Source organism: Lissotriton vulgaris, chromosome 7 (genome assembly GCF_964263255.1).
Source record: "Lissotriton vulgaris chromosome 7, aLisVul1.2, whole genome shotgun sequence".
Taxonomy (NCBI): Eukaryota; Metazoa; Chordata; class Amphibia; order Caudata; family Salamandridae; genus Lissotriton; species Lissotriton vulgaris.
This window is the reverse complement of record NC_141695.1, coordinates 147855793-147868887: the sequence shown is the minus strand read 5'-3', so window position 1 is coordinate 147868887 and position 13095 is coordinate 147855793. Positions and strand designations below refer to the sequence as shown.

General features: G+C 42.3%; 1 protein-coding gene across 1 annotated transcript in view; it reads right to left on the bottom strand.

Annotated features, from left to right (window-relative positions):
- Positions 1–384: 384 nt before the first annotated feature.
- LOC147701026 (phospholipase A2 inhibitor gamma subunit B-like) overlaps positions 385–13095 on the bottom strand; it is a 212035-nt gene continuing 199324 nt past the window's right edge. Inside the window, exon 5 of the mRNA XM_086929838.1 lies at positions 385–1990. Coding sequence (XP_086785964.1) covers positions 1863–1990 — 128 coding nt within the window. The 3' untranslated portion in view covers positions 385–1862. The remainder of the gene's footprint in view (positions 1991–13095) is intronic.

Here is a 13095-nt window from a genome sequence, read left to right as displayed (position 1 = left end):
AGGTTAGGAGTAAAACCTGATGTGTGGTAGTCAGTCAGTAGTTTCATTGTCAAATAAAGTGGATATGTTATTGCTCATGCTAAAGACAATTCAAAAATGAATACCAGTCATATTTTAAGACTTTAGCCATCAATAAATAAGTTGCTTTTAAAGGTTTGACATATTGGAGTTTTCATGATAAGCATTTACTATTTTATTTGTTTTAATCATTGTTTGTGTAGGGGCATGAATTTGTCATGGTGTAAACACCTCACACCTCACTCACTCAGGCCTTTGGTAATGATATTGTATGTAGAGGCAGTATGGAGCCAAGAGTTACATTAGCATTTGCTTGCCATCCCCTTTATCCCACATAAGAGATACAGACTCGGATGTATTCATTTTACAATGAGCTTTATTCATCTACATAGCTCCAGCACAGGCAATCAATCAGGCTTTCATTGACATGCATAGCAAACCTCTCAAGAATGATGTAAAGGATTTGAGACATGCATCATATTGGTCATGATTAAATGCTGTAGTCAACATGCATAAGTAATTCAACATGATAATGGGAGTATAAAAGACTGTGAGTAAGGTAAAAAGCTTGATGATATGGAAGAACAGAAAAGAACATTTAAGTCAGTCAAGTAGTTTCATGGTATTCCATTATAGAAACATCTGAATGGTTGGCAGTGCCTCCAGAATATTTGTTGTTTGTGAAGTAAATGAGTTTTTCAACTTTATGTCCATGGTTGTGGGAAATAACACTAACTGGGCCCCAGCCCTGACAGATATTTAGGGAAACCAAAAGGTAATACAGCCCTTGATCCCATGAGGTGCAGACTTTCTCAGGGTGGGTAGGCTGGAGGCAATGAATCTGTGGTAGGACGAGAGGGTGCAATCTATACATACGCACCTCTCTCATCAAGACAGTGTTTTGAAGGATGCAGACACAAGTTAGAACAAGAGCTGTCGGTCCCAAACATAAACATCTCTCCCTACCCATCACTACATAAGAAATGTCTATTGATGACTCAACAAACTCTGTTAAAGGAGATCAGATGACCTAAAGGTGATGTACCAACACTTCCAAAGTTTGCATATGTGATATCAAAAAAATGTGTTGTGTACCCTGACCTACAGGATGGCACACCAGAGGTTTCAGATGGTTTACTGGAGATATTAGATGAGATGTCTTGCTGGAGATGACTGATGCCCTTATGGCAACTTGGCTATATCAGCTGCTGACCCCTGTTCTCAGAAGGTACTAATTGTGTGTGAGAGGGCCAGGTCACACAGTGTCAAAGGGGATTGTTGCATGCAGAGGAGCATCACATGTGTATCTCCTGCCATTATAGACAGGATGCAGCGGCCAGGGACCTAGGCCTGGCTGCACAGCAACCCTCTACCAATGTGATTTTACTGCTGTCTTTACAACCTGTTAAAATCCAGTGCAGTGGTCCTGCAGCAGGAAAAAGGTGTGGGATATCAGTGCACCTATGATGGGCAGAGCAAAATTCCACCCAACACATAATTGGGACCTTAAGGCATAAAGCAGGGGCATGTCTGTCACTTGGAGTAGTTCCATGAATAAAGGAGTACTGTACCATTCATTTGGCGGGTGTGCCTACCACTATTGGTGGGCACAGGCATAAAAAAGCACTGTGCTAGCACTAGAACTTTCTGTATGCGATGAAGCAGATTGGAAGCTGTGCAGACGTCCCAAGTAAGAGATATGTAACCTCTAGTCCATTCTATAAAATCCAATTTCAACAATCGAAGATGCATGTTCAACTTGCTTGTTTCCTATTAGCTATAGCACTCATGCAGGCGGCTGGCTAATCATCTTCTCAGCACTGGGATGGGGTTGCACATTACACTTAAGAGGCTGATGTGCACTTATACTGAGATGCAGATATGTCCACTTTGGTTCCAGGAAATAAGCGCATGATAGAACAAAGACCGGGGGTGGAACATCCTTGAAAGGAATAGGACATCAGACCAGACCCTGCAAAAAAAAAAAAAACATTAAGACATGTACTCACACCTGAGAGTAACACAACGTACACTGTTATTACTTCATTCACCGTGTTACCTACATCAGCTGCAATGTAACTCTGGAATGACTCATTTAATTAGAACAGCAGCATCAACACTTGGGTTAATACTGGTATTATAAAACATGGAGATTTTAAATAGAAAAGGTACAGGCAGATCTCGACAGCTGTTATTGAAACAAGCAAACATTTAGATTACAAAACAGAGAAAACGTAGGCAATAGGCTATCTCCATCCAGGCACCCAGAATCTGGAACATCATTTCCTATATCGACCAGGAACATCTTAACTCTTCTTCAGTTTAGGAAAGAGCTAAAGATACCCTTCTTTGGAGAACCCCACTTCGCAAACACAGTAGTCTATCAGTAAGTCAAAAAATGTGTTTATTGGGGCCAGGGTCAGTTAAATTACTGCAAAACATCTTAGAAACATTATAACATTACATTTCATGACATTTACCGTAAAGTTCTACAAGATCTAACATTATTGCAATCAAAATACATTAAGAAGTTCATATAAAATTCTATCTAACACCAACTGCGATACTACATCCACTAAATCCGTTCTCCAACATTTTAGATCCATATTTACAAAAGATTAAACCTCCATACATATTAATACACATATTTATATCTCTTCCAATATGGAATCTCCTTATCTTTTTGGTTCCCTCCTCCACTCCCTATAACCCAATTCATCTGATATACCCACCTACATCTATTCCTCTCCTGTGTAATTGACTTATTTTCTTTCTCTTGTTTTATCTATCTTATCTACTGCTCTTAGTTCTTTCCTTTTATTTCATTTATTCTTATGGGGATCCATTGTGCATCCGTCAATTAACATATTACATCTACTAATTGTGTTAGGATTTATTTTAAGATAAAAATAAACATTGCTGTTATATCGATAGCTTTAGAATTATACTTACCCCGCTTTTATTTGACCACATAGCTGCATTGCATATATGATGAAGAATGTACACTGTTTTAAATACTTTGTTATATTTCTTTAAAAACGAATAAATTATTCTGAAATAAAAAAAATTATAACCCGCCATAAGGATGGAAAAAAAGCTGGTGTCTAAGAATTTTATATCAATTAAATTAATGTTGAAATTCTGAAATACAATACTTTTAGTCGAGGTAGATAAAACTGTTTTTTTACTGGAAATAGGAACTTTTCAATGGTGATGTGAGATGGGATACAAGTACAGAAGGTAATAAATACAGTAGTTGACTAGCTTCCTTTGGAATCTTCCACTATACAATCTCCTGTGACATTCTGTTGACTTGAGTTAAATGGAATAGTATATGAGCTTCTTATAAAACATACCCATGACCACCATGCGTGATAATAAATATTGATGAGGTTCCTTTATTCACATAAAATTGTCTCACTGCCAACTGATCAATGCGATAAAGGCTGTTCTCCACAAGTTTAATGGCAGGGGACATACCCAAGGGATAAATACACTGTTACATGGATTTAGAGCAATATTTAAATGAAAAAAAATCCCTATTACCCATGCAATCACAAGTTTCCAACAATGGTGCAATAGAGTAGCATATGTTTCAGATTTTATTGCTTTTCTGGGCAACTTGGGGAGCCAATATGACCCTGTTTATGAAGTCTTTCAGGGGATCTTTAGCATTTATATTTGTCCAATGTTTACATTGATATCAGAGGGGAGAAATATTGCATTTTGGAGAGGGTGACCACGTGTAGTACCTTTCCATTTTGGTTGGTAGTATTACAATTAAGATATAAAAAGATCTCTCCCATTTTGTGTCTAAGTCATTATTTATTTGTTGTTAAGTTTTTCCAACTCTTTGTATATATTATTAGCAACATGTTTTTGTGAAGAGTTTTTTTTCAGATAATGGAAATAGTTAGAGACATGTACAGTATTTAATTTTCTGATAGCTGGATAAAGTCTTAGAAATGTATAAAAGTCTGCATTTGGAAGTTGGTGTTTAAATTGTAACACAACAAAGGAGGAAGAATGGTTGACAACGTGGTACACAACATTGAGAGTATTAATCCCTTTTGTAGCCCAGTCTCTCACATTAACATTTTCACATATACTTTTCTATTTGCAATTTGCCATAGTGGTGTTCAATTTAAGCCTCGGCGTTTGAGTTGAAATCCACACTCAAGCATTGTATTAGGATGGATTGAAGAAGCCACATCATGTACAAAGACCAATGAGACAGGAGTAGTCTGGAGGTATAAGGACTATGAAGATAGACCATCAAGAACCAGCACAGAGGACAGTGCTGGGCCTGAAGAGACTATGAGGGACAAGGGTCCTACCTAGCCACAGCTGCTTCACTACTTGAATGTACAATTGTCTGACTCCTGGTGAATGTGAGAACAAAATTGACCCTTAAGACATGTATCACTGGGTGTAAAACTATACCTCTGTTTTTATGTTGGCCTATGGACCATGTCGGTTAGAGCATGTGCTCCCAGTGCCCACCACATTTTAATGTAGAACTGCGGTGGAGACACTAAATGAAATCCCTGCATACACCTGTACCTAGTGTGTGTTAGATTGCTTTGTTGCAATGTTACTGGATTGGTTTGGGTAGGATCAGATGATTGGTTGGAGTAAGGTAGTGTAATGAATTAACCTCAATAAACTCCGCCAACGAGGATGATGAAACTGTGGCAAGAGCTGTATTCAAAGTGAAGTGTGAATTTCTCTACTTTTGCTTCCACTTTCTTGGTGGGTGCTGTTGATATTTATAAATTCTATTCATTTATGCTCAGATGAGAGCCCTTCAGTCAGAAAACAACTTGATAATGTCATACAGCCTACCCTGAGTGATGACCCCCAGGATTGTGTGCAGTGAAGGTTTATGGTTCTTGATGCACACCTGGAAGAGTGTAACTGTTGCGATAGAACATCCCTGGGATGAATAAGTTTGATAAAATATGACAGGGTGCTTTCAATCTTTAGAAGACAGAATGTCAGGATTGTGTTACTTCAAGAGACTCACTTGGACACATCAGAGCTTTTAAACTGTCTTGGAAATGGCAAAAAGTGTTTTACTCATCCTCACATTCAACTATTTCTCGACAGTAGCAATATGGATTAATTCAGGGGTCCTGTGTACAATTTCAATAGCCCAAAATGACCTGTAAAGGAAATATGTAGCCTTGCTTTGCATCCTGGACGAGATACTTCTGTCTGCTCAGAAAACTAAGAATACTATTGATTTAGAGTCGGACCGTACAACTAAACAGAAGAATCATCAGTGGTCTATGTGTAAATACCGAATAGAAAAGTAGCAGGTAATGGCCTAATATGTCTTAAAATGAAAGAAGAAAAATGTAGTGTAAAGGTGACCAAGTAGGGTGAGTCTATCCGTTTTTTCCCATAGGTAACAAGGTTTGATACAAAGGGTGTAGAAAACGGTGGCCTCTATGGGAAAGAACAGCAATAATAAGGCAAAGACAAGAGAGAGTGGTAAAAATAAGTGATATCAGTGCAACCCACAACCACATAGGATAACTAAAATATGTATCCCTGTTTCAGAATGAACATAATATTATGATGGTTTGAAAGTTCTGTACTAGAGAATCCGCGAAAGTAGGATCTTTTGCTATGTGATCGGGTAAATGATATCAGTATCTATATGAATTCCAGAAATGCGTAGATAGCTCATCGTGCATTGCAGGGACACAGGTCTGGAGTAACAAGGCATTGACATAATAGCCCATTAAGCCTAACACCAAAGAGGTGACACGATATGCTTCCTAATGAGGGTTTAAGGATAGATGTGTAATAATAGTGAGTGTGCAAAAATCAGGCGAAAGATGTGTATAAAATAACCAATGCCTTAAAGCAATTCTACCTAGGGTCCCTAATTGTACTATGAGAACATGACCATGGGAGGACTGTGTAGTTTTGAAATAAGTATGAAGATTATATTATACACATCAGGGGCCCGATGTAGGTAAATCGCTTTTTCCGATTTCAAAATACCGAAGCGCACCGAATCGGTATTCTGAAATCGGAAAACGAGATGTGAGAAAAAAAAACGAAAAAATACCGATTCGGTCGTAATCGGTATTGTGATTCGATACGTACCGAATCGGCATGGACCGAATCGGAATGTACCGAATCGACTACCACCGAATCGGAAATTGCCGATTCGGCAAATACCGATTCGGCAAATACCGAATCGGTGATCGAAATACACCACCATGGCCAAAATGCCCATAGGAATGCATTGAACAATCCGAATCGGTAAAAATCGATTCGGTAAAATCCGAATCGGTAAAATCCGATTCGGTAAAATCCGAAACAGCCAATGAGGTGGATCCACCCTCCCCCACCCAAGCAGGGAGTGGCTACCCAGGCAGGTGCAGCTCATTAAGAACTTTCTGGAGAGGCAGCCTGAGCTGAACATTCACAGTGAGCAGCAGTGGAAGCAGGAGCCAGAGCACTGTGAGAGAAAGATGGCTAGCAGCAGTGAGAGCCAGAAGGCTGGCCACAAGAGAAAACCCAAATTCAGTACCATGGAGCTGCAGGTGTTGGTGGAGGAGGTGGTGAGGGTGCACAGGCAGCTCTTTGGGAGGCTGTCCCTCAGTGTACCGGACAGCACAAAGAGGAGGCTCTGGAGCGAGGTTGCTGTGAAGGTTAACTCAGTTGGTGTTACCCCCAGGAGCCTTGATGACCTAAAAAAAAGGTTTTATGATATCCGCAGCCTAACTAAACGCAAAATGGCAGAGCTGCAGAGGCAAGCTGGACTGACTGGTGGAGGCAGGAACCCGGCGCCACCCCTCACTGAGCTGGAGGAACTGGTGTCCAGTACCATCGAGATGGTGAGTGTGTATGGATTCGGGAACCTGGATAGCTCAGCTAGAGCTACAGCTAAAGGTAAGAAGCATGCGCATCATGACACACCCTACCAGACACCTCCCCTTTAGACACAATGCACAGCCAAACCCCAGCCCAGTACTGCTACCAACAGACAAGAGAAATGCATCATGGTAAATGTAGTCAGCAGAAGTAGGCAAAATATGGCAGTGCAGAACCATAATATATAAAACAGTGGAACAGATTCAAAGTATATGCAAGGACATGTGCAATGCTTTAATTGTAGTGACTGTAATACATCGGCACTCAATTCACAAATGCTTCTTTGTACCTAGGGGCACCATCAGGCGTAGGAGCAGAGGCAACTGAGGCACCAGCACCAGCAACAACTTCCAGTGCGGTGGCAGGGCCAAGCACTAGTCAGGCTGCCCTGGAGGAGGAGGAGGAGGACAACACCATTGGCCAGGGAAATGGGGGAGACCTAGGACTTGACTTCACATTTCTTCACTCCCCCCAAATGTCTGGCACACCCCCATTGCTGTTCTCCCCTGAGAACTCACCAACAACGGCCCACCCTGCACCTGCCACATCTCCTGCCAGGAGTATTGTCGTGGCTCCACTGAACCCTATCCAGGGAGCAGCGGGTCAGGCCCCAGCTACCACCACAACAACACCAGTGGCACCCCAGCCCACACAGCAGGGCAGCAGCAGTTCCTGGAGGCGTACAAGTTCCAGCACTGCACTTCCGGCACGGGAGGGCAGCGTCTTTCTGGGGCTGGAGGGCAGCATGGTGAAGATACAGCGCATGCAGGCGAAATCCATCATGACCTGCCAGCTCCAGCTTCGCCAGCATAACCTGCAAATGGGAGAGATTGTGCAAGGGTTTGAGCCTTTCGTCAAAACCAATAAGGAAGTTGCTGCAGGTCTTGGCCATGTGACCTCAGCCATCACACAGCTATGCACCAAACTTGACGAGCACGAGCACTCTCGCCGCCGGGATGCCCGCATGAACAACAGATCAATTAGCCGCCTTGCTGCTGCTACCGCACAACTGTGCCAACGTGGGGCTAATATGGAGGCCAGCTTGACCCAGAACACCACTGAGGTCACCAGGGGCATGGCCCGCGTAACAACCGCCATGGAGGCAATGATTATTTACAACACTGTGGCCAATCCAGCCCTGGACCTGGGGGAGGCTGGGGACAGCAGCAGCCACAGCAGCCCGGCCAGCGCTGTGTCGGAGCCGCGCCTGAGCACCAGGTGCTCTGCTGAAGCTGCTGGACATGCGGAAGGGGGAGAGGCACACCCCAGTGGGGCTGCTAAGCGCAGCAAAAAGTAGGCTTGCCAGGGCGGGTGAGGCAACCCGGACCTTTGACATTGATTTACTTTACATTAACATTTTCTTTTGTTGCACATCAGTGCAGTAACGGTGTTGCAACATTATTAAAAATTTCTTTTCCTCACAACCATTTACCTGTCTGTGCATCTGTACTCACTCAGAAATAGTTTTCTGTAATCTCCTCACGTCTGTATCTGCCATCACTTGGCGTAGACACCCCAGCAGGTTGTGTTTGTGGCACAGCAACGTCGTCGTCATGGTCCTCATAGTCTGACAACTCCACCTCAGTGCCCTTCTTCACCGCAAGGTTGTGCAACATTGCACACACAGCTATGATCTTGAAGCAGGTGATGGGGGTATACTGCCTTGCACCTCCACTCTTGTGCAGGCATCTGAATCTGCTTTTCCAGATGCCAAAGGTCCGTTCAACTACATTCCTTGTGCTTTTGTGTGGCCCGGTTATACCTCCTTTGGCTGGGTGTGGAGGGGTTGAGGTAGGGGGTGAGTATGAATGAGCGGAGGGCATATGCACTGTCGCCTAGAAGGAAAAGGGGTAACATTACTCACATGCATACATGTATTTCACTTAGCTACTTTGTGTTATGGGGGTCTGATGATGTGTCTCACCTAGGAGGTATCCTTCACCAAATTTCCAGCCATCAGCCGTGCATGGATGCCGCTCTGTTAAAAAATGTAGGAGTCGTGGGTACTCCCTGGGAATTTTGCTACCAGGTCTGTGATGGTGCACTTCGCATTGCAGATCACCTGAACATTGATGGTGTGCGTAGACTTTCTATTGCGGTATATGTATTCTGTGTCAGCTGGGGGGCAAATCGGAATGTGCGTGCCATCTATGCAGCCAATGATTTGGGGAAATTGTGCCATCTGGTAGAAGTCAGCTTTAGTTTGTACCAGTTCTGCGTGGGTTGCAGGGAAAGAGATGTATTGGTCCATCCTGTGTATCATGGCGTCAAGGAATGTGTGGAAGAACCTTGACAGGCTGCTCTGGGTCACCCCTCCTACCGCTGCAACTCCACTTTGATAGCTGCCAGACGCAAGCAGGTGTAGGCTGCATAGCACCTGGACGTGCGCTGGGATGGTGTGTGCCCTTGGGGTGGGGTGGTACAACAGTGGTTTGAGGTCCCTGATGAGCTCCAGAATGGTGTCTGAGTCCAGCCTGTACCTCTGTAGGATCTCTGCCTCTGTGAGCATGAACAGGGTGATCCTCTGTCTGTAGACCTGTTCCTCTCTTTGCCATTCCCTCTGTCCTTCCTGCTGTAGCCGTAGCCGCCTTGCAATGACATAAAAAGCAGCCATCCTGCAAGTTGCAATGCATTTTGGGTCTATTTTTATGGGTTGGAGTTGGTTACCACCTGATTGTAATCCATGGTAAATACCGATTTAGAAATACCGATTTTGAGCCAAAATCGGTATTTCTGTGCTTCCCTACATCTCCCTATCTGTCCGAATCGGGAATTTTCCGATTTGGTGATTCTACCGATTCGGTAGGTTATCCAAATCAGCTTTTTTCCGATTCGCTGTCTCTACCGATTCGATACATGGACCGAATCGGATTTTTTCCGATTCGGTGTCACTACCGATTCGGTACATGGACCGAATCGGTATTTTTAAACGATTCGGTATGTTGCCGATTCGTTATATTTCCGAATCGGGGTATTTCCGATTCAGATTATTTTCGATTCGGTAGTCATTCCGATTCGGTATTTGTACCGATTTGGACGATTTTCTTTGCCCTACATCTCGATGGCTGTATACCGATCGGTAAGGGCCCAAAATCGGTATTTTCGGCCGTTACCGCTCGGTAACGGCCTACCTACATCGGGCCCCAAGTATTGTTGTAAATGTATATCCAACACGTAGGATGTTTACATAATAGTAAGATGATATCTATGTTAGATACTGAAGGAAATATGTTTATCTGCAGTATATTTTTGTCAGTGGCAACCAACCAGCGCCCAACAACAGGAGAGACTGATTACTTTGTCTTGACAAAGATGGTAGAGTATCAATAAAAGCCCTCGAAACGTGTCAACGCCTTCTTCGCATAATCAAGGGACCGAACCTAGCCTGTAGACAAAAAATTAAGCCAGTCCAGGTTCTGGTTTTGTTTATGTTAGGTCTCAAAATGTGCAAAATTCAATGACAAACAACGCATTTCTCTGTATGTCTCTCCCTTTGTGTAATTTATTTTAGTTACAGTCAATGAATGTCAATATAAATTGATTGTGAGCTATTGTGTTTTTAATTCTTATGTGTACCAAAATTGTATTAATGAAATTGTAAATGTGTTTTTAATGCAGGCGCGCAATGTGTTGTTTTTAATATAAGTGTAATATCTTGAAAATTCTTTAAAAAAATAAAATAATGAGTTATATTACTATTGTGTGAGTGCATTAGAGAGTGAAAGGATTTAGTGGTTATAGTTTGGGTGGCCTTGACATCCATACAGGTTGTGAAATGTGAGTCAGTCCGCCAAGGGAGGAACTCTCTTTACTAACATTATATGGAGCCTTATGTACAATGCAAAGAACCTTGAACATAATGTGCTTCTTTACTGGAAGCCAGGGCAGTTTGAGTCGTCCTTTGACATTTAGAGGTGTCCAGGGTAAGTCTTGCTGTCACATTTTGCACCCATTAGAGCTTTGCTTGAGTGGTTTTAATGGTCTCAAGGTAGAAAGCATTGCAGTAATCTATCCTTGATAATACAAGTGTTAGGGTTACTTTTGTACATGCCAGGAGGGCAATAAACTAAAAGATTTTCTTCAGCGTTCTAATGATCCAAAAGCAGGTCTCTATTGTGTGATTGACCTGTCAGTCTACTAGCAACTTGCTATCCAGGATAACACCTGTATTATTGCCTGTGTCCTTTGGAGTAGGTAAGGTATCCAATATATCAGCCCACCAATTGTTGTTCCAAATAGAAGCTGGACTTTGAAAGAACAGCACCTCTGTCCTGTCTCTATTTAACTGCAAATAACTCTTTCCTATCCACATTCCACTGTCATCTCACAGTCCTTGAAGTTGGCTGCATGACCTCTGTGTCTTTAGAAATAGACACAATTGTCTGAGTGTCACCAGCATGAGATACAGACTGACGTCCAAAAGCGTGTATGAGCTTGGCAAGAGTAGAGACATAAATATTAAATAAAGTAGGACTCAAAGATGAATCCTGTGACACCCCACATAGTAGGGAGAATGGGTCAGAATAAAACTGATTTAATGTTACACTATGAGATCTATCTGTAAGAAATGAGGGCAACAGTTTCAGAGCCACTGTCTTTAATTCCTGCAGGCGTGCAGTCAGCAGGGTTGGAGAAATGGTCTCAAAGATCGCTGTAAGGCCCAGAAGGATCAAAGCCACTGCCTGACCAGCTTCAACTGATCATCTAATGCTGTCCGTAGCAGATGCCAAAGCTGTTTCTGTTCCATGTTTACTTCTGAAACCATGCTGCAATACATCTAACAGACCCTGATCTTCCAAATGAATCATCAGGTGTTGGTTAAGATATTTCTCCCGGATCTTAGCTGGAACCAGAAGGAAAGAGATAGGACGATAGTTCTTGAGGTCATTTTATACACTGAACCCCTTTGTCTATCCACTCTTTAAAATAGACATCCCGAAATATTTCTGGAAATAGAAGATTCCTTGCAAAGGGAGAATATACATGAAACTGCCCAATTTCGAACATTTTGCGGACCGCCGTCCAAACTCTTAAGGCGCTTAGCAAGTCCTTGAATATTACCCTTTTAAAATAAGCAAAGTCTGTATGCCGCAAAAAAAGTCCCCTAGCTTCTGCCCCATAAATTAAACCATATATTGATTTATCCGGGCAGTCCGAAACTCCTCCATCCAATAATTCCCCTATCTGTCTCAATGTAATGGACCAATAGGAAATTTGAAAATTAGGTACTGCCCACCCTCCCCTATCTCTGGGCAGAGTCATGAATTTGATGGCCTTTCTTGGGCATTTCCCATCCCATAAAAACCATGAAACGATCCAATCAAGTTTTTTAAACCATACTTTATCTATCAGCAAGGGAATTGCTCTAAAGCAATATACAATTTTGGGGAGGAATATCATTTTAACAACATTATATCTGCCAATCAATGTCAACTGTAGATTGTTTATTCGACGGGCATCTATAGCTAGTTTTTGTATGAGTGGCTTGAGATTAAGCTCCACTATTTCTTCAGGTTTCGAACTAATTTCTATGCGTAGGTATATAGCATTTTCTACTACCCGATGATCCACTAAATTAGCTCTGTTATTACAAATTATTTGAGTTTTGCCCTCATTTAGATGGTAACCAGAGATCTTGCCAAACTGTGATGTTAGAGTTTCGATTTCTTGTAGGGCCGGCTGTGGATAGCAAGTCAAGATCGCTAAATCATCAGCGTAACCGAAAATGTTTACATCTTCACTCTTAGCCTGCACAGGTTGAATTATTGGGTCATTCGCTATCTTCCTAATTAAGGGATCTATATAGATGGCGAATAGCAGGGGGGAGCACGGGCACCCCTGCCTTGTTCCTCGCAATATATTTATTATTCCGGATTGGGCCCCCAATTTAGCAATTGGTTGTTCATACATGCTCTGAATAGATCAAATTTATTCTTCACCTAGACCATAATGCTTCAGAGTGGCCCATAAAAAAGGCCAGGAGACCCTATCAAAAGCTTTTTCTGCATCTAGCAGAATTAAAGCCATAGGGTCTCCTGTAACCTTAGTGTAACCAAACAAAGTAATATTTTGATGTATGTGATCAATGGTTTCTGGCCCTGGGACAAAGCCATGTTGTTGAGGGGATACCATTTTTTTAATAACCGATGACAACCGGTCAGCAAATATCTTGGAGTAAATTTT